Consider the following 20,790-nt stretch of genomic DNA (forward strand, 5'->3'; position numbering starts at 1 on the left):
TTCTTTCACCTTTGGTGGACATGCCGAAGGATTAAGGCTTTCTGGGAGATGATCTATAACGAAATGAAAAAGGTATTTAAATATACCTTTCTGAAGAAACCAGAGGCCTTTCTCCTGGGCATGGTCAGCCAATTGGTGCCAAAGAAGGGTAGAACTTTCTTTATGTATGCTACAACAGCAGCAAGAATACTTATTGCAAAGTATTGGAAGACACAAGATCTACCCACCCTGGAAGAGTGGCAGATGAAGGTGATGGACTATATGGAATTGGCGGAAATGACTGGCAGAATCCGAGACCAGGGAGAAGAGTCGGTGGAGGAAGATTGGAATAAATTTAAAGACTATTTACAGAAACATTGCAAAATTAATGAATGTTAGAATGATGATGGAATGAATTTATGTGATTTTAGCAGAAATGCTACAAAGATTTAGGAAAAATAGACTGTTAATTGGTGAAAGGAGGGAAAGTAAAGTTATATTAATATCAAGATAAATTTACAGGACAAAAATTTGAAAAGAGGGAAAGGATTTGCTGAAATGGATAATTGACTTAGAATACAAAAAAAGGGAGGTGTGAGGAGGTCAGGGAAATAAGCTAATGAAAGATAAGTAATGGGAAGATTTGCTGTATTTTTTCTTGATTTTTCTTTTTGCTTAATGGATTTCAATTCTCTGTTCTTTCTTTTTGATTTTTCTTTTTTCTTTTTTGTATTTTATCTTTTCTTTTTTAAAATGATGTTTTTTTATTTTTCTTTTTGTACTTCTAAAAACTTTAATAAATATCTTATAAAAAAAAGAGAGAGAATGGCAGAGCAAGTCATAACTGCTGTGGTGAAGAGGACGTAATAGATGGGGGTGACTACAGATGTGTTGAAGATATCCAAGGCCTTGTTCAGGTAGTTGATCTGGATGCTGATGGAGATCACAAGGCAAATAAAAAGCAAATAGCTCAATGGTTCCTTCCAGACAGGCTTCCCAGCAAACAGTTCTTTCAGGGCAATACCCAAGCCTTTTGCAGACGAGACAGAGAGCGAACCAATGGCAGAGCAGATCAAAACATACACTAAGACATTGTATTGTCCATAGCGAGGCCCAGCCACAAAGATGAGAAGAGCTGAACTCATCAGCATGCACACAGCAAACACTATAAATCCTGTGGAGGAGGATAGAAGAGAAATTGCTAAGGACAATCTGAATCTTTTAGGTGTAGCTTACTTCTACAGGATGTAGACAGTTTTGTTCAGATTAATGAGTGCACAAGCTAGATTCAATTAGTAGAATCTGGTGAATAAAATACATAGAGGAAAAAGTATAAGCAGCAGAGCTTAGACAGTGGCTCAAAGGATAAGACACATAGCCCCCAGCTTATAAATTTTTTTTGCACTGGGCTTGACTCCTCCTTCAGTTGCTTGTGCAGTTTTTCAGAGCACAGTGTGCTTTAGAATTCTTATCTCACTGTTATGGTTCAAAGCCAACTAAATGTCATCGGTGGGGGAATAAAGAGAATAAAATAGGTGCTATAAAAAATATTCACTCACAGGTTACTGATTATCAACATGAGTTTTCATTCAATGAAATTAAGAAAAACACTCAATTTCTGTCAAGTCCCCCTCCCCCAAATGGTATTCTGTTGGTGTACAATAGGTAAATGAAGAGGGGCAGTTAATACCTGGATCCTTTAGTTTCTCCGCCATTGACTCCAGGCTGGGGACCTCTTCCTCCTGTGGGGCATGGATGACCATCACAGTGGAGCCTAAAATGCTAAGGATACAGCCGATCTTCCCATGGATGTTTAGGTGCTTGTTCAGGAAGTAGGAGGCTAAAACTGCACTATAGGAAGATACAACTGTGTTAAGAAAGGACCTGAGACTGGCATGTTTGTCTCCAGAAAAGGGCTTACGGATTGGGAAACATCTGATCATGTTGTGCTTACCTGACTAAAACACTTAATGCTTCTAGAGGAGTGACCAGTGTTGCTGGGGCAAAAGCATATGCAGCAAAGTTGGCAACTTCTCCAATTCCCACTGCAAGAGAAGCAGTTTGCCACTGGCACAAAAACTGTTAACAAAGAGCAAATTTCATCTTCCTTTGAAACAGGTTCACTCCTGACTACTCCCTTATGGTGGGTAAGAAAATCAGGTGACCAGCAGGAGAAGTCTTCTAAATTCAACATTATCCCCTCCACCTCCTGTCAGTAATCTACAAATGACTAAGTTATTAGGCAGGCTAGTAATGATTTTAAATAATGATGATGATGATGATGTACCCCATCCATTTGTAGATGCCCCAGCCACTCTGGTGGTTTAATTTGCAAGGCTGCTTTATGATAAAGCTCCTTATATCAAGGAGCAATGACAAACCTAGACAGCATCTTAAAAAGTAGAGACATCACCTTGCCAACAAAGGTCCGTATAGTAAAAGCTATGGTTTTCCCAGTAGTGATGTATGGAAGTGAGAGCTGGACCATAAAGAAGGCTGATCGCCGAAGAATTGATGCTTTTGAATTATGGTGCTGGAGGAGACTCTTGAGAGTCCCATGGACTGCAAGAAGATCAAACCTCTCCATTCTGAAGGAAATCAGCCCTGAGTGCTCACTGGAAGGACAGATCGTGAAGCTGAGGCTCCAGTACTTTGGCCACCTCATGAGAAGAGAAGACTCCCTGGAAAAGACCCTGATGTTGGGAAAGATAGAGGGCACAAGGAGAAGGGGACGACAGAGGACGAGATGGTTGGATAGTGTTCTCGAAGCTACCAGCATGAGTTTGACCAAACTGCGGGAGGCAGTGGAAGACAGGAGTGCCTGGCGTGCTCTGGTCCATGGGGTCACGAAGAGTCGGACACGACTAAACAACTAAACAACAACAAATACCAAGGAACTCATTGGGAGCTATTGGAGGTCATGTAAGAAGGCAAAGGGAATAATTAAAGTTGTTGAAATGTAGGTGAAGATGGTAAAATCTTGCATGGAAGTACTTACTAGTTAGCAGCCCTGCCCACCACATCCATTCCTTCAGATATGCATGACCCCCTAGACCTGTGAAGAGAGAAAAGAAACCAAAGGTGAAGTTTAAATGAAAACAGAAGCTGGCATGGAAAACTTTTTCAAACTCTTAAGAAGCATGGACAGCAATGAGGAAGGGAGGGGAAGATGACTGCCAAATGTTTGAAGTAGGGTTTTGAGCTCTAAGGCCAACTCTAAGGCAAGTTTCTGCTCTATAACCAACCCTTAGCATTTGGTTTTATCCTCTCTTCCATTTTATTTCTTAACTCCTTTTAGTGCTTCATTTTGTTGTTTTAATTTAATGTTTTATCTCATTGTTTTATTCTCCTAATTCCCCTAAACTGAGACTGCATGAAGCTGGGCTGGGCTGGGCTGAGCACTTTGCTAGGCAGAGCCAAACACAAGGTCAAGCCAAAGTTTACAAGATACTAGTTATAAATTGAAGAAGAGAAACATCTTGATTATCAGAACTGTTGACGAGCGAGCCCAGGTGGCAGCTGCAGAGAGTCTCCAAAATGCTCCCTTCTACTGGATGGCACTGACACCGGACTCGTAAATTCAAGGCCGCCACATTTGGAGATAATTGATTTCTGAAAACTGCCAATGAATAATCATAATTATTATGGTACTTACTAGAAAGAACTGCAAAGATCTGGGAATCATGCCAGATACGTTAATCAGCTTCCCAGAACCCCGAAGGAGACAGAGCAAAATCACACATTATTTTCTCCAAAAGGAGGAGAGTAAGAGGGAGCTGAATGGGTTAATTCTAAATGAGGCCATTCCTCCTCCTTCCACTGTTCTGGACTGGTCAACTCATCTTAAAGGGCTCCGACAAGATTCCGAAAATATTAACTACCCAACAAGCCTGGCTCAAGAACTGACCTTAGCTGAGAAATCCTATAAGGCAAATATAACCCAGAGGCCACCTTCTGAGCTTGGAAAAAACCAACTGGTTACTTCCAAATTTACTCAAACAGAGGAGAGAGACAGCCATCTTCAGGACCAGTTCCACTTGATATGCACGGACCCTCCAGCATGAAAAAATTTATAACAGTAACAAATGGGCTACTTCTGACTCTAGTGGAAAATTTTACACCTCAAGAAAGAGGCACAGAGCCAAATGACACTGACCAAATTAAATTTGCCAACAAATGTGGAAAAAAGAATAATCTGGGATGCAAGTAAAGCTGTGATGAGAGGGTTTCTGATACAACAGAATGCATTAAAAAAGAGAAGGCAAAATGAGAAAAAAGATAAAATCTTGGAGAAAATTAAAGAAGGTGAGAAAAAATTGAGAGCCAAGCCGAAGTCACAAGAGATTCTGAGAGAAATAAAGATCTATCAAACACAATATATGGAATTGATGAATCAGGCAATAGAATGGAAAATTAAACAAATGAGACAGAAAACATTTGAATCGGTGGACAAATGTGGGAAGTTACTGGCTTGGCAACTGAAAAAAAGACAAAAATTAAATACAATTACAAACCTGGAAGTAGAAGGAAAAGACATAAACAATCCAAATGAGATTAGAAACTGTTTCCAGAAGTATTTCAAGCAACTATATGCACAAGGGCCACAGAACGAAAGGGACATCGATGGATTTTTGAAAACAAATGGATTACAAAAAATTTCACAGGAAAGTAAAATATTGTTGAACTGTAAAATAACAGACCAGGAGATAGAAGGTGCCATTTAAAATATGCAATTGGGCAAATCTCCGGGACCGGATGGGTTGACTTCCAAATACTATAGATCTTTGAAGGACTGTTTAATCCAACCTCTGAAGGAAGTCTGCAATGAGATTTTGGAAGGGAAAAGGACACCAGAATCGTGGAAAGAGGCCTACATTACACTTATACCGAAAACAGAGACTGAAAAGACTCAACTTAAAAACTACCGTCCCATATCCTTATTAAATGTGGATTACAAAATTTTTGCTGATATTTTGGCCAAGAGATTGAAAGGAGTATTGATTGAAGAGATACATAAGGACCAAGCGGGCTTTCTACCGGGAAGACATATATCTGATAACTTGAGGAATGTAATTGACATCTTGGAAAAGTTAGACGTGAACATAAATACTAAAGCTGTTTTGATATTTGTGGACGCGGAGAAAGCCTTTGACAACATTTCTTGGAGTTTTATGAAAAAGAACTTACAGGGTAAGGGGGTAGGCCAAGGCTTTGAAAATGGTATAAGTGCAATATACTCTGAACAAAAGGCTAAATTAATTGTAAATAATGTGGTTACGGAACAATTTAAGATAGAAAAAGGGACACGACAAGGATGCCCAATTTCCCCTTTACTTTTTATATCGGTCCTGGAGGTTTTGCTGAATATGATTAGAAGGGACCGGTTGGTTAAAGGCATATAGGTCGGAGCTAAACAGTATAAATTGAGAGCATTTGCAGATGACCTAGTTTTGACGTTACAGGAGCCAGAATCTAGTACCAAAAGAGTTTTAGAATTAATTCAAGAATTTGGTCAGATGGCAGGATTTAAACTGAACAAGTCCAAAACTATGGTTTTAGAGAAAAACTTAACATTGTTTGAAAAAGAGAAATTTCAGAATGAGACAGGTTTGACTGTGGCGAAGAAAGTGAAATATTTGGGGATTAATATGACAGCTAAAAATGGGAATTTATTTAAAAATAACTATGAGAAATGCTGGTTAGAAGTGAAAAAAGATCTCGAAATATGGTCAAACTTGAAGCTTTCCTTGATGGGTCGAATTGCAGCTATAAAGATGAATGTATTGCCTAAAATGTTGTTTTTGTTTCAAACATTGCAAATTGTGGACAAGATGGATTGTTTTAAGAAGTGGCAGAAAGACATTTCTAAATTTGTTTGGCAGGGCAAGAAGCCCAGGATAAAATATAAGATTTTAACTGATGTAAAAGAAAGGGGTGGATTTGCCCTGCCAGACTTTAAACTTTACTATGAATCAGCAGCATTCTGCTGGTTGAAAGACTGGCTGCTTCTTGAAAACACAGACATTTTGGATCTAGAAGGTTTTAACAACGTTTTTGGATGGCATGCATATTTGTGGTATGACAAGGTTAAAGCACATAAAGCATTTAAAAATCACATTGTTAGGAGATCTTTGTTTAATGTTTGGATTAGATACAAGGATTTACTGGAAAATAAGACCCCAAGGTGGTTGTCACCAATGGAAGCGAAAGCCCAGAAAAAGCTCAATATGGAGGCCAAATGGCCGAAATATTGGGAAATTTTGGAACAAGAAGGAGACAGATTGAAATTGCAGAGCTTTGAGAAACTAAAAAACAAAGTGCGAGACTGGCTTCATTATTTTCAGATAATGGAGGCTTACAATTTGGACAAGAAAATTGGCTTCCAGGTGGAAAAATCTAAGTTAGAAACAGAAGTGCTAGAACCTAAAACTAAGATCATGTCAAAAATGTATAACTTGCTGCTGAAATGGAATACACAGGATGAAACGGTTAAGTCAACTATGATTAAATGGGCACAAGATGTTGGACATAACATTATGTTTGCTGACTGGGAACAGTTATGGACCACCGGTATGAAATTTACGGCATGTAATGCCTTAAGAGAGAATATTATGAAAATGATATACAGGTGGTACATGACCCCAGTCAAGCTTGCAAAAATATATCATTTGCCCGATAATAAATGCTGGAAATGTAAGGAGGTTGAAGGTACATTCTTTCACCTTTGGTGGACGTGCCCAAAGATTAAAGCTTTCTGGGAAATGATTTATAATGAAATGAAAAAGGTATTTAAGTATACTGTGATGGGATGGTGAGCTGCTTGCGCGTAAAATCCTGATCCCTCAGAGTTTGGCTAAGTTCCCAAACCTCTGTCTGTGATGGAGCTCCTTAAGCATGGCTCCATCAATCGCTCGTTGAATCGGACAGTGGGCGTTTACGGAACTTCTTCCAGCATAAAAGCTCCTTAACGGAAACGCGTCTTCTGGACTCTCGGCGTGACAGTTTCCGCCGAGGAGTGGGTGTCCCTACGGGAGGTCCTGAAACCTCTCCACTGTTCTCGCTTGAAGTATCTCTGAGCCCTCCCTCCGACTCACTTTCCCTTGTAACTCCACTTCTCCCCCTGCTGGTCCCCTCCTCCGCTGAGTGGTCTCTCTCACCCTCCATGAGCCCTTTCACCTCCTTCGTCTCAGATGACAGTTCCCTGACATCCACCTCCCCTCTAGGGCCCCCTTCACCCCCTTCCCTCCCCTCCTCTGCGGGAGGCGAGGGAGCAAAACCCCTGAAGGAACCTCCCTCATCTTCCGAAGTTTCGAACACTTCCCTCCACCTTTTGCTGTTCCCGGTTTCCAAGTACTCCTCCTCCTCGGAGTCTGTACCCCCTTCCAACTCCGATTCCCTGAATCCCTCCAGTTCCTCCTCATCGTCGGTGGTGCCAAAGTACTCCCTCCGGAACCTCGCTACTGTCTGAGGTTTCCTGGGGAACCTTTGGTGGAACGTTTCGATCAAGACCTCGTCATGGACCTCCTCTGCCTTCACCCAGGTGTTTTCCGACTCCGGTTCCCCTTCCCACGCGACCAAATACTCCACCTGATTACCCTTCCACCTGGAGTCGATGATTTCCGCCACATAGTTGCGGCTTTCCCTTTCTTCTATGGCTGGCCCCCGTGTGGACACCCCTTCACCTTCCCCCCTGTATGGTGACAGTAATGACCTGTGGAATACTGGGTGCAGTTTCATGTGGTTCGGTAACCGGAGTCTGAAAGCCACTGGGTTGACCTGTTGGATGACCTCAAATGGTCCCAATCTTTTGGGTCTCAATTTCTTGCAACTCCCCTTGAACGGCAACCCTTGGGTTGATAGCCAGACCCGACTCCCCACCCTAATTGTTTCACCTTCCCTTCTGCTCTTGTCTGCCTGCCTCTTATATTCTTCTTTGGCCCTTTCTAAGTTGTGTTGGAGTTGACGATGGATCGCTTCCATTTCTTCTACAAAAAGTTCAGCGGCCGGAACACTCCATCTCTCTCCTCCTTCCCCTGGAAACGCCCTGGGGTGGCACCCATAATTAGCCAAAAAGGGGCTCATCCCTGTGGACACATTCTCTGCATTATTGTAAGCAAATTCCGCTAGTGCCAACTTTTCGACCCAATCGTTTTCTCTGTCATTGACATAACACCTCAGGTATTGTTGAAGGATACCGTTTGCCCTCTCCGCCTGCCCATTGGTCTCAGGGTGCCTGGCAGTCGAAAAGTTGACCTCTACGTGCAACAAGCTCATAAGCTTCCTCCAGAATCTGGACGTGAACTGTTTCCCTCTGTCGGAAACCAGCCTCAAGGGGGCGCCATGCAGCCTAAAAATATGTTCTACAAACAATTTTGCTGTCTCTTCCGCCGTGACTGCATGTGAGCAAGCTACAAAGTGACCCATCTTAGTTAACTGGTCTACCACGACTAGTATGGCGGTTTTCCCCTGGGATTTGGGCAGATCAGTCATAAAATCTATCGACACCGCCTCCCACGGTCGTTCTGGTGTGGGTAACGGTTCTAATAACCCCGCTGGTGCCCGCCTTTCTCCTTTGGCTCTCTGGCATTGGTCACACCTTCTCACATACTCCCGTACATCCTCCCTCACCTTGGGCCACCAAAACTCCCTGGTCACCAACCACATGGTCTTGTGTTGCCCAAAATGCCCCGCTGTGGGATTGTCGTGCAGCTGTTTGAGTACTCTCCCCCTCAATTCCCCTTCGGGTATATATAGCGCCCCTTTGTAATACAATGCCCCGTTTCTTTCTTCAAAACCTCCGGGGTCTTCTCCCTCTCTCCTTAAACCTCTGAGCTTCTCCTGGGCGTACTCATCATTTACCGTTCCCTCTACCAGTTCTCTTTGCCCCACCCAGGCCGCACCACACACCCAGTGGTCCTCTGGGATAATATGTCTCTCTTCTGGCGCTCCCTCCCCCTCCAAATATTCAGGTTTGCGAGAGAGAGCGTCCGCTCTGATGTTTTCTGGACCTGGCACATAGCAGATTTCAAAATGGAATTTGGAGAACTCCTGGGCCCATCTCACTTGTCGTTGGTTGAGCACTCGTGCCGTTCTCCAATACTCCAAATTCTTGTGGTCCGTACACACTTGCACCTTATGCTGTGCGCCAATTAGTAAGTGTCTCCATCTCCGGAACGCTTCGTGAATGGCGAGTAGTTCTCGGTCATATACCGTGTAATTCCTCTCGGATTTGTTCAGCTTACGCGAAAAGAAGGCACACGGTCTCCATTCCGACTTATTGCTCCCTGGCTGAAGCAGCACCGCCCCCACCGCCCGGTCTGAGGCATCAGTTTCCACTCTCATGGGTTTTTGTAAATCCACATGCAGGAGCTGTTCTTCCGAAGCGAATGCCTTTTTCAATTCCTCAAAAGCGTGCTCCGCCTCCGCCGTCCAAACGAATTTCTTCTTGCTGCTTAGACAGTCCGTGATGGGAGCCGTTAAGTGGGCAAAGTTCTTGATGAATTTACGGTAAAAGTTCCCAAACCCTAAGAACCTTTGCACATCTTTTTTCGTTTTCGGTGTCTTCCATTCCAGCACCGCCTGGACCTTGCCTGGATCCATGGCTAATCCCTTGTCTGATAAGCGGTACCCCAGGAAATCCACCTCCTTGGTGTGGAACTGACACTTCTCCAATTTCACCCACAACTGGTTTGCTTGCAGCTGGCTCAGCACTTCCCTGACATCCTTTACATGCTGCTCCTCATTCTCTGAATATATCAGCACGTCATCGAGGAAGGCCACGCAATTCTTGTAGAGCAAAGGTCCCAGTACATGGTTCATGAGCGATTGAAAACAGGCGGAGCCTGCTTGTAATCCAAAGGGCATAACGAGATATTCGAAAGCCCCTAGGGGGGTGAACATCGTTGTCTTCCATTCATCCCCCTTCTTTATTCGTATCAGGTTGTACGCTCCTCTCAGGTCCAGTTTCGTGAATATCTTTCCCTTCCTCACCCTGGTCAAAATGTCATCAATCCTGGGCATGGGGAAAGTCACTGGTTCTGACACGGCATTTAGCCGCCGGTAGTCCACGATCAATCTCGGTTTATCCGTGTTTTTTTTGTCCACAAAAAACACTGGGCTGCCCCCCACCGCTCTGGACTCTCTGATGAAACCTCTCTTCAGGTTTTTGTCAATAAACTCCCTCAACTCCTGCATTTCCCTGTCTGACATGGCGTACAGCTTGCCCACGGGGAGCTGGGCCCCAGGGACCAGGTTAATTTGGCAGTCAAAGTCTCTATGCGGTGGTAGTTTATCTGCTTCCCTTTCGCTGAAGACCTTGCTCAGGTCAGCGTATTGTTTGGGCACCTTCCCTTTGTCCGCCACTTCCATCCCTGCTAGGGAGGCTTTTGCCCCTTCTGGCACCTTTCCCTCTTTGCAGTGTTCCAGGCAATGTGCTGACCCAAAGGAGACCACTCTCTGATGCCAGCCCACTAGCGGGTCATGCAACGCTAGCCAGCTCATTCCCAAAATGACTGGCGCCCCTCCCAGGGTGGCTACATTGAACGCTATCCTTTCAGTGTGCCTTGCCACCCTCATAACCATTGGGACGGTCTGTAGGCTAACTTCTCCCCCCAACAGCTCCCTCCCATCGATCGTGGTGACCTGCAGGGGGTTGCTTAAAGGGAGTGTCTGTATCTGGTGTTCAGCTGCAAACTCCTTGCTCATAAAATTACAGGAGCTGCCTGAGTCCAACAGCGCCTTGGTCTTTAGTGGGTATCCGTTTGCCAGCTCTAGCAGCACCTCTATTACTAGAGCTGGTCTTGGAGGTTCCGGAGTGGGCACTTTTACTGCTCCTTGGCCTGTCTGCAGTGCCCTGACAGAGGCAGACAGGCGTTGGCTTTTACTGGCTCCTGGACTTCCTCCTCCTTCCCCCCAACAGCTCCCGCCATCCCTTGCCATTCCTTTCTTTGCGGGCAGACTCTGGCAAAGTGACCTGGCTGCTGGCAGAGGTAACATTTCTTGGCGCTCTTTCCCTCCTTCTTCCTCCCTTCACTGGGATTTGAAACTGCGCGCGCGCGCGCTGTTCCAACTTCCATCGGCTCTCCGGGCGGGAAACTGGGTTCTGGAATCTCTGGAATGCGGAAATCCCTCCAACGCTCTCCTTTCCCCTCCCGCTTCTCCAAGGCTCTTGCCTCCTGGCGCGCTCCAATGGTCAGCGCTGATTTGGTCAGCTGGTCCATAGACTCCGCCCTGGGCGCCCGGGAAAGTTCGTCTTTCACCGCCGAAGAAAGCCCCTCTTCAAAGAGCATTTGAATGGGTTCCGCCGATAGGTCCCACCCCAATTTATGTATCAACATTGTAAACTCAGTCCAGTACTCACGAACCGATCGGCTCCCCTGTTTGCAAGCCATCAATTGTCTGCGCACCAGTCCCTGTTCAATCTCGCTGGAAAACATCAAATCCATGGAGCGAAAAAACTTCCTCGCGTCCTTCAGCATGTCACTATTCCCTGCCATCAGGGGCCGGACCCAGTCTCTCGCCCCCCCTTCGAGATGGCCAATCACAAACGCCACTCGCGATGCCTCATCGGGAAAGTCGTTAAACTGCAGTTCGAGAGCATACTGCATCTCTGTCCTAAAGGCTTGGTAGTTCCTGGGGTCCCCCCCAAACTTCTGCACCATTCCTGGCATCTTTCTTGCTAGTGTAGCGCCTTTTGCCTTTTCTGCATCCTGCGCCCTCCTTTCTTCTAGCCTCGCCGTTTGCATTGCTAGCTGGAGTTCCAAAACTCTGTACCTTTCTTCCAGAGTTGGACCTTCTCCAGCTCCTGCTGCTCCTCCGGCTCCGGCTGGGTTGCTCATGATGCCTCTCTGCACAAGCTGCTTTCAGGGACTGTCCGATTGCTGTGATGGGATGGTGAGCTGCTTGCACGTAAAATCCTGATCCCTCAGAGTTTGGCTAAGTTCCCAAACCTCTGTCTGTGATGGAGCTCCTTAAGCATGGCTCCATCAATCGCTCGTTGAATCGGACAGTGGGCGTTTACGGAACTTCTTCCAGCATAAAAGCTCCTTAACGGAAACGCGTCTTCTGGACTCTCGGCGTGACAGTTTCCGCCGAGGAGTGGGTGTCCCTACGGGAGGTCCTGAAACCTCTCCACTGTTCTCGCTTGAAGTATCTCTGAGCCCTCCCTCCAACTCACTTTCCCTTGTAACTCCACTTCTCCCCCTGCTGGTCCCCTCCTCCGCTGAGTGGTCTCTCTCACCCTCCATGAGCCCTTTCACCTCCTTCGTCTCAGATGACAGTTCCCTGACATATACCTTCTTGAAGAAACCAGAGGCCTTTCTCTTGGGCATAGTTGGCCATTTGGTGCCAAAGAAGGACAGAACTTTTTTTATGTATGCTACAACGGCAGCAAGAATACTTATAGCAAAGCACTGGAAGACGCAAGATCTACCCACTCTGGAAGAATGGCAGATGAAGTTGATTGACTGTATGGGACTGGCAGAAATGACTGGCAGAATCCGCGACCAGGGAGAAGAGTCGGCAGAAGAAGATTGGAAGAAATTCAAGGACTATTTACAGAAATACTATAAAATTAATGAACTTTGAAAGATGCTGGATCGAACTTATGTGGTCTCTAGCTGTTATGATAAAAATAATTGGGATTAAAATTGTTTAAGTCATAAAATTTAAAAAGTTGATTGGAGAATAAGGTGTTAGTTAAAAGGAATGTTAAGAGATTAGGATTTGCTGGATTAACAATTTGAACTAGAAAACAAGAAGGGGAGGTATGAGGAAGTCAAAGAAACATGTTATTGAAAAACTGTGGTTGAAATTGATTTGTTTTTAATATTTTTCTTTTTCATTTTTCTTTTGTGTTTCTATAAAACTGGAAAATTTAATAAATATTTATTAAAAAAAAAATACTTATAGCAAAGCACTGGAAGACGCAAGATCTACCCACTCTGGAAGAATGGCAGATGAAGTTGATTGACTGTATGGGTTTGGCAGAAATGACCGGCAGAATCCGTGACCAGGGAGAAGAATCGGCAGAAGAAGACTGGAAGAAATTTAAGGACTATTTACAGAAATATTGCAAAATTAATGAACTTTGAAAGATGCTGGATTGAATTCATGTGGTCTCTAGCTGTTATGATAAAAAGAAATGGGATTAATATTGTTTAAGTTATAAAATTTTAAAAAGTTGATTGGAAAATAAGGTGTTAGTTAAAAGGAAAGTTAAGAGATTAGGATTTGCTGGATAATCATTTTGAACTAGAAAACAAGAAGGGGAGGCATGAGGAAGTCAAAGAAACATGTTATTGAAAAATTGATATCGAAATTGATTTGTTTTTAATATTTTTCTTTTTCTTTTTCTTTATTGTTTGTATAAAATTGGAAAACTGAATAAATATTTATAAAAAAAAAGACACTGACCAAATGAGCAACCTACCCGAACCAGCACATATGAATCACCCAGTAACCAGCAAGAAGTCACAAAGATATAAACCAGAAGCAAAAAAAAGAAAAGCAAAAATATCAAAACACTAAGGAAATCAAAGATAACCCATCGCACTCGCAAAAAACAATGGCAGAAACTTTACAACCTACTTCCACCATCCTCTACACCAGGCTTAAATAAATCTGCCCCACGGGGCAGTAAAGAGAAAGACAAAGTTGGGATTAAACAAGGCAAAACCCCAGTTAACACCTGAGGAGGAAATCTCGAATCAGAGCCCTGAAACAAAGGTAATAACAGAAGTAACATCTCAGAGCCCTGGAAGGAAACCAATTAGAAATACAGGTATTAAATAGGACATGGCCCACAATATTGATGGTGACATACTACAGGACTGGCAAGTTCCAATCTAGAAAAAAGGTTGGAACCTGATACTAATCCCTCAAAAACTTGTATATGTTAATGTCAGGGAACTGCCATCGGGAGAACAGGAGGTGAAGGGACTCCCAGAGGTTGAGAGAGACTTATCAGCTGAGGAAGGAACCAGCAGGGGGAGGGAAGGAGCTCCTAGGGAAAGTGAGTCGGGAGGATGGCTCAGAGACACTTCCAGCGAAAACAGTGGGGAGGTTTCAGGACCTCCTATAGGGACACCCACTCCTCGCCGGAAACTGTCACGCCGAGAGTCCAGAAGGCGGGTTTCCGTTAAGGATTAGCCATGGATCCAGGCAAGGTCCAGGCGGTGCTGGAATGGAAGACACCGAAAACGAAAAAGGATGTGCAAAGATTTTTAGGATTTGGGAACTTTTATCGTAAGTTCATCAAGAACTTTGCCCACTTAACGGCTCCCATTACGGACTGTCTCAGTAGCAAGAAGAAATTTGCTTGGACGGCGGAGGCGGAGCAAGCATTTGAAGAATTGAAAAGGGCATTCGCTTTGCAAGAACAGCTCCTGCATGTGGATCTACAAAAACCGATGAGAGTGGAAACTGATGCATCAGACCGGGCGGTGGGGGCGGTGCTTCTTCAGCCGGGGAAGAGTAAGTCGGAGTGGAGACCGTGTGCCTTCTTCTCGCGTAAGCTAAACAAATCCGAGAGGAACTACACGGTATATGACCGAGAACTACTTGCCATTCACGAAGCGTTCCGGAGATGGAGACACTTACTAATTGGTGCGCAACATAAGGTGCAAGTGTGCACGGATCACAAGAATTTAGAGTATTGGAGAATGGCACGAGTGCTCAACCAACGACAAGTGAGATGGGCCCAGGAGTTCTCCAAGTTTAATTTTGAAATTTGCTATGTGCCAGGTCCGGAAAACGTCAGGGCGGACGCTCTCTCACGTAAATGCTGGGATGCTGGATGCAATAATCCTATACACGACTGTGACATGTTTGGGAAAGTCTTGCTCTTAAGTTTCGCTCCTGCACACAATACTGCACAAACAGTACTAAGACACTCACCACCCCAGAATGTTCAGTCCACATTCAGTTCATGAAACACCGTAACGTACCTGACTTGTTCTTAATGCATAGTTGACCACATCTACGGATGAATGCTATATCAATCACTAGTAAAAGTTTAATAAGGAGGTCTTCATGCCTGTGTAATTCTGTGTTCCCTTTCCCACCCTGTAATCCATTGGTGATTAATGTAAACTTTGCTTTGTACTTGTGTTAACCAATCAGCAATAAGCACATGTGTGGCAATGCTGTAATACTCAATAAAAGAGGCTCCTTGAGACTTGCTCAGGAGATGCCTCCCAGATGACACTCGCTACCTGTCTGTCGTTATTTCAACCCAACACGTAAACCTGAATATTTGGAGGGGGAGGGAGCACCCGAAGAGAGACATATCATCCCAGAGGACCGCTGGGTGTGTGGGGCGGCATTGGTGGGGCAAAGGGAACTGGTGGAGGAAACGGAGAATGATGAATACGCCCAGAATAAGCTCAGATGTCTAAGGGGAGAGGGAGAAAACCTCGGAGGTTTTGAGGAAAGAAACGGGGCATTGTATTACAAAGGGGCACTATATATACCCGAAGGGGAATTGAGAGGGAGAGTACTCAGACAGCTGCACGACAGCCCCACAGCGGGGCATTTTGGGCAACACAAGACCATGTGGTTGGTTACCAGGGAATTTTGGTGGCCCAAGGTGAGGGAAGATGTACGGGAATATGTAAGAGGGTGTGACCAATGCCAGCGAGCCAAAGGAGAAAGGCGGGCGCCGGCAGGGTTATTAGAACCGTTACCCACACCAGAACGACCATGGGAGGCGGTATCGATAGATTTTATGACTGACCTGCCAAAATCCAAGGGGAAAACCGCCATCCTGGTCGTAGTAGACCTGTTAACTAAGATGGGCCACTTTGTAGCTTGCTCACATGCAGTCACGGCGGAGGAGACAGCGAAATTGTTTGTAGAACATATTTTTAGGCTGCATGGCGCCCCCTTGAGGCTGGTCTCAGACAGAGGCAAACAATTTACGTCCAGGTTCTGGAGGAAGCTCATGAGCTTACTGCACGTAGAGGTCAATTTTTCGACTGCCCGACACCCTGAAACTAACGGGCAGGCGGAAAGAGCAAACGGTATCCTCCAACAATACCTGAGGTGTTATATCAATGACAGAGAGAACGATTGGGTCGAGAAGTTGGCGCTGGCGGAATTTGCCTACAATAATGCGGAGAATGTGTCCACCGGGATGAGCCCCTTTTTGGCTAATTATGGGTGCCACCCCAGGGCATTTCCAGGGGGAGGAGGGGAGAGATGGAGCGTCCCGGCCGCCGAACATTTTGTAGAAGAAATGGAAGCTATCCATCGTCAACTCCAACTCAACTTAGAAAGGGCCAAAGAAGAATATAAGAGGCAGGCAGACAAGAACAGGAGGGAAGGTGAAACCATAAGGGTGGGGGATCAGGTGTGGCTGTCAACCCAAGGGTTGCCGTTCAAGGGGGGTTGCAAGAAATTGAGACCCAAAAGATTGGGACCATTTGAGGTCATTCAACGGGTCAACCCAGTGACCTTCAGGCTCCGGTTACCGAACCACATGAAACTGCACCCAGTGTTCCACAGGTCATTACTGTCACCGTATAGGGGGGAAGGTGAAGGCGTTTCCACATGGGGACCAGTCTTAGAAGAGAGGGAAAGCAGCAGCCATGTGGCGGAAATCATCGACTCCAGGTGGAAGGGTAATCAGGTGGAGTATTTGGTAGCGTGGGAAGGGGAACCGGAGTCAGAAAACACCTGGGTGACGGCAGAGGAGGTCAATGACGAGGTTTTGAGTGAAATGTTTCATCAAAGGTTCCCCAGGAAACCTCAGTCAGTAGCGAGGTTCCGGAGGGAGTACTTTGGCACCACCGACGAGGAGGAGGAACTGGAAGGATTCGCGGAATCAGAGTTGGAAGAAGGAATAGACTCCGATGAGGAGGAGTACTTAGAAACCAGAAACGGCAACCGGTGGAGGGAAATGTTCGAGACTTCGGAAGATGAGGGAGGTTCTTTCAGGGGTTTTGCTCCTTCGCCGCCCGCAGAGGAGGGAAGGGGAGGGGGTAAAGGGGGCCCTGGAGGGGAGGTGGATGTCAGGGAACTGCCATCGGGAGAACAGGAGGTGAAGGGACTCCCAGAGGTTGAGAGAGACTTATCAGCTGAGGAAGGAACCAGCAGGGGGAGGGAAGGAGCTCCTAGGGAAAGTGAGTCGGGAGGATGGCTCAGAGACACTTCCAGCGAAAACAGTGGGGAGGTTTCAGGACCTCCTATAGGGACACCCACTCCTCGCCGGAAACTGTCACGCCGAGAGTCCAGAAGGCGGGTTTCCGTTAAGGAGCTTTTATGCTGGAAGAAATTCCGTAAACGCCCACTGTCGGATTCTACCAGCGACTGACGGAGCCATGCTTAGGAGCTCCGTTACAGACAGAGGTTTGCGTACCTAGCCAAACTCTGAGGGACTAGGGATTTCACGCACAAGCAGCTCATCATCCCATCACAGCAATCCGACAGTCCCTGAAAGCAGCTTGTGCAGAGGGGCATCATGAGCAACCCAGCCGGAACCGGAGAAGCAGGAGGAGCTGGAGCGGGTCCAAGCCTGGAAGAAAGGTACCGGGTGTTGGAGGTCCAGCTAGCGCTGCAAACGGCGAGGCTCGAGGAGAGGAGGGCGCAGGATGCAGAAAAGGCAAAAGGGACCCCACTGGCAAGAAAGATGCCAGGATTGGTGCAGAAGTTTGGGGGGGATCCCAGGAACTATCAAGCCTTCAGGACAGAGATGCAGTATGCTCTCAATCTGCAGTTTGACGACTTTCCCGACGAGGAATCGCGAGTGGCGTTTGTGGTGGGCCATCTCGAAGGGGGGGCAAGAGACTGGGTTAGACCCCTGATGGCAGGGAATAATGCCATCCTGAAGGACACGAGGAAGTTTTTTCGCGCCATGGACCTGATGTTTTCTAGCGACATTGAGCAGGGAGTGGTGCGCAGACAGTTGATGGCTTGCAAACAGGGGAGCCGATCTGTCCGTGAGTACTGGACTGAGTTTACCATGTTGATCCATAAATTGGGGTGGGATCTATCGGCGGAACCCATTCAAATGCTTTTCGAAGAGGGGCTTTCTTCGGCGGTGAAAGACGAACTTTCCCGGGCGCCCAGGGCGGAGTCTATGGACCAGCTGACCAAATCAGCGCTCACCATTGGAGCGCGCCAGGAGGCGAGAGCCTTGGAGAAGCGGGAAGGGAAAGGGGAGCGTTGGAGGGATTTCCGCATTCCAGAGATTCCAGAACCAAGTTTCCCGCCCGGAGAGCCGATGGAAGTTGGAACAGCGCGCGCGCGCGCAGTTTCAAATCCCAGTGAAGGGAGGAAGAAGGAGGGAAAGAGCGCCAAGAAATGTTATCTCTGCCAGCAGCCAGGTCACTTTGCCAGAGTCTGTCCACAAAGAAAGGAATGGCAAGGGATGGCGGGAGCTGTTGGGGGAAAGGAGGAGGAAGTCCAGAAGCAAGTAAAAGCCAACGCCTGGCTGCCACCGTCAGGGCACAGCAGCCAGGCCAAGGAGCAGTAAAAGTGCCCACGCCGGAACCTCCAAGACCAGCTCTAGTGATAGAGGTGTTGCTAGAGCTGCCAAACGGACACCCACTAAAGATAAAGGCGCTTTTGGACTCAGGCAGCTCCTGTAATTTCATGAATAAGGAGTTTGCAGCTGAACACCAGATACAGACCATCCCTTTAAGTAACCCCTTGCAGGTGACCACGATCGATGGGAGGGAGCTGTTGGGAGGAGAAGTCAGCCTACAGACCGTCCCAATGGTAATGAGGGTGGCCAGGCACACCGAAAGAATAGCGTTCAATGTGGCCACCTTGGGAGGGGCTCCCATTATTTTGGGGATGAGCTGGCTAGCGTTGCATGATCCGCTAGTGGGCTGGCATCAGAGAGTGGTCTCCTTTGGGTCAGCACATTGCCTAGAACACTGCAAAGAGGGGAAGGCTCCGGAAGCGGCAAAGGCCTTCCTAGCAGGGATGGAAGTAACGGACAAAGGGAACGTGCCCAAACAATACGCTGACCTAAGCAATGTCTTCAGCGAAAGGGAAGCAGACAAACTACCACCGCATAGAGCGTTTGACTGCCAAATCAATCTAGTCCCTGGGGCCCAGCTCCCAGTAGGCAAGCTGTACGCCATGTCAGACAGGGAGATGCAGGAGTTAAGGGAGTTTATTGATAAAAACCTGAAGCGAGGTTTCATCAGAGAGTCCAGAGCGGTGGGGGGCAGCCCAGTGTTTTTTGTAGACAAAAAACACACGGATAAACCGAGACTGGTCGTGGACTACCGGGCCCTAAATGCCGTGTCGGAACCAGTGGCTTTCCCTATGCCCAGGATTGATGACATTTTGACCAGGGTGAAGAAGGGAAAGATTTTTACTAAACTGGACCTGAGGGGAGCATACAACCTGATACGGATAAGGAAGGGGGATGAATGGAAGACCACCATGTTCACCCATTTGGGGGCTTTCGAATATCTCGTTATGCCCTTTGGATTACAAGCAGGCTCAGCATGTTTTCAATCGTTCATGAACCACGTCCTGGGACCTCTGCTCTACAAGAATTGCGTGGCGTTCCTAGATGACGTGTTAGTATATTCAGAGAATGAGGAGCAGCATGTAAAGGACGTCAGGGAAGTGTTGAGCCAACTGCAAGCTAACCAGCTGTGGGTGAAATTGGAGAAGTGTCAGTTTCACACCAAGGAGGTGGAATTCCTGGGGTACCGCTTGTCAGACAAGGGATTAGCCATGGATCCAGGCAAGGTCCAGGCGGTGCTGGAATGGAAGACACCGAAAACGAAAAAGGATGTGCAAAGATTTTTAGGATTTGGGAACTTTTATCGTAAGTTCATCAAGAACTTTGCCCACTTAACGGCTCCCATTACGGACTGTCTCAGTAGCAAGAAGAAATTTGCTTGGACGGCGGAGGCGGAGCAAGCATTTGAAGAATTGAAAAGGGCATTTGCTTCGGAAGAACAGCTCCTGCATGTGGATCTACAAAAACCGATGAGAGTGGAAACTGATGCATCAGACCGGGCGGTGGGGGCGGTGCTTCTTCAGCCGGGGAAGAGTAAGTCGGAGTGGAGACCGTGTGCCTTCTTCTCGCGTAAGCTAAACAAATCCGAGAGGAACTACACGGTATATGACCGAGAACTACTTGCCATTCACGAAGCGTTCCGGAGATGGAGACACTTACTAATTGGTGCGCAACATAAGGTGCAAGTGTGCACGGATCACAAGAATTTAGAGTATTGGAGAACGGCACGAGTGCTCAACCAACGACAAGTGAGATGGGCCCAGGAGTTCTCCAAGTTTAATTTTGAAATTTGCTATGTGCCAGGTCCGGAAAACGTCAGGGCGGACGCTCTCTCACGTAAACCTGAATATTTGGAGGGGGAGGGAGCACCCGAAGAGAGACATATCATCCCAGAGGACCGCTGGGTGTGTGGGGCGGCATTGGTGGGGCAAAGGGAACTGGTGGAGGAAACGGAGAATGATGAATACGCCCAGAATAAGCTCAGATGTCTAAGGGGAGAGGGAGAAAACCCCGGAGGTTTTGAGGAAAGAAACGGGGCATTGTATTACAAAGGGGCACTATATATACCCGAAGGGGAATTGAGAGGGAGAGTACTCAGACAGCTGCACGACAGCCCCACAGCGGGGCATTTTGGGCAACACAAGACCATGTGGTTGGTTACCAGGGAATTTTGGTGGCCCAAGGTGAGGGAAGATGTACGGGAATATGTAAGAGGGTGTGACCAATGCCAGCGAGCCAAAGGAGAAAGGCGGGCGCCGGCAGGGTTATTAGAACCGTTACCCACACCAGAACGACCATGGGAGGCGGTATCGATAGATTTTATGACT

At 46.7% G+C, this 20,790-nt stretch overlaps 2 protein-coding genes across 2 annotated transcripts in view; both read right to left on the minus strand.

Moving 5' to 3' along the window:
• The window catches only part of LOC310753812 (inositol polyphosphate 5-phosphatase OCRL-like), a gene marked incomplete at both ends in the record, with an annotated part of 1,016,056 nt that overhangs the window by 182,271 nt on the left and 812,995 nt on the right, over nt 1-20,790 (minus strand).
• LOC310753742 (magnesium transporter NIPA2-like) overlaps nt 744-20,790 on the minus strand; it is a gene marked incomplete at its 3' end in the record, with an annotated part of 394,776 nt that continues 374,729 nt past the window's right edge. The window contains exons 3-6 of the mRNA XM_083595086.1: nt 2,978-3,034; nt 1,934-2,024; nt 1,670-1,830; nt 744-1,153 (exon numbers count right to left, since the gene is read on the minus strand). Coding sequence (XP_083451212.1) covers nt 744-1,153; nt 1,670-1,830; nt 1,934-2,024; nt 2,978-3,034 — 719 coding nt within the window. The remainder of the gene's footprint in view (nt 1,154-1,669; nt 1,831-1,933; nt 2,025-2,977; nt 3,035-20,790) is intronic.

This window comes from Podarcis filfolensis (genome assembly GCF_964270895.1).
Source record: "Podarcis filfolensis genome assembly, chromosome: W".
NCBI classification, from domain to species: Eukaryota; Metazoa; Chordata; class Lepidosauria; order Squamata; family Lacertidae; genus Podarcis; species Podarcis filfolensis.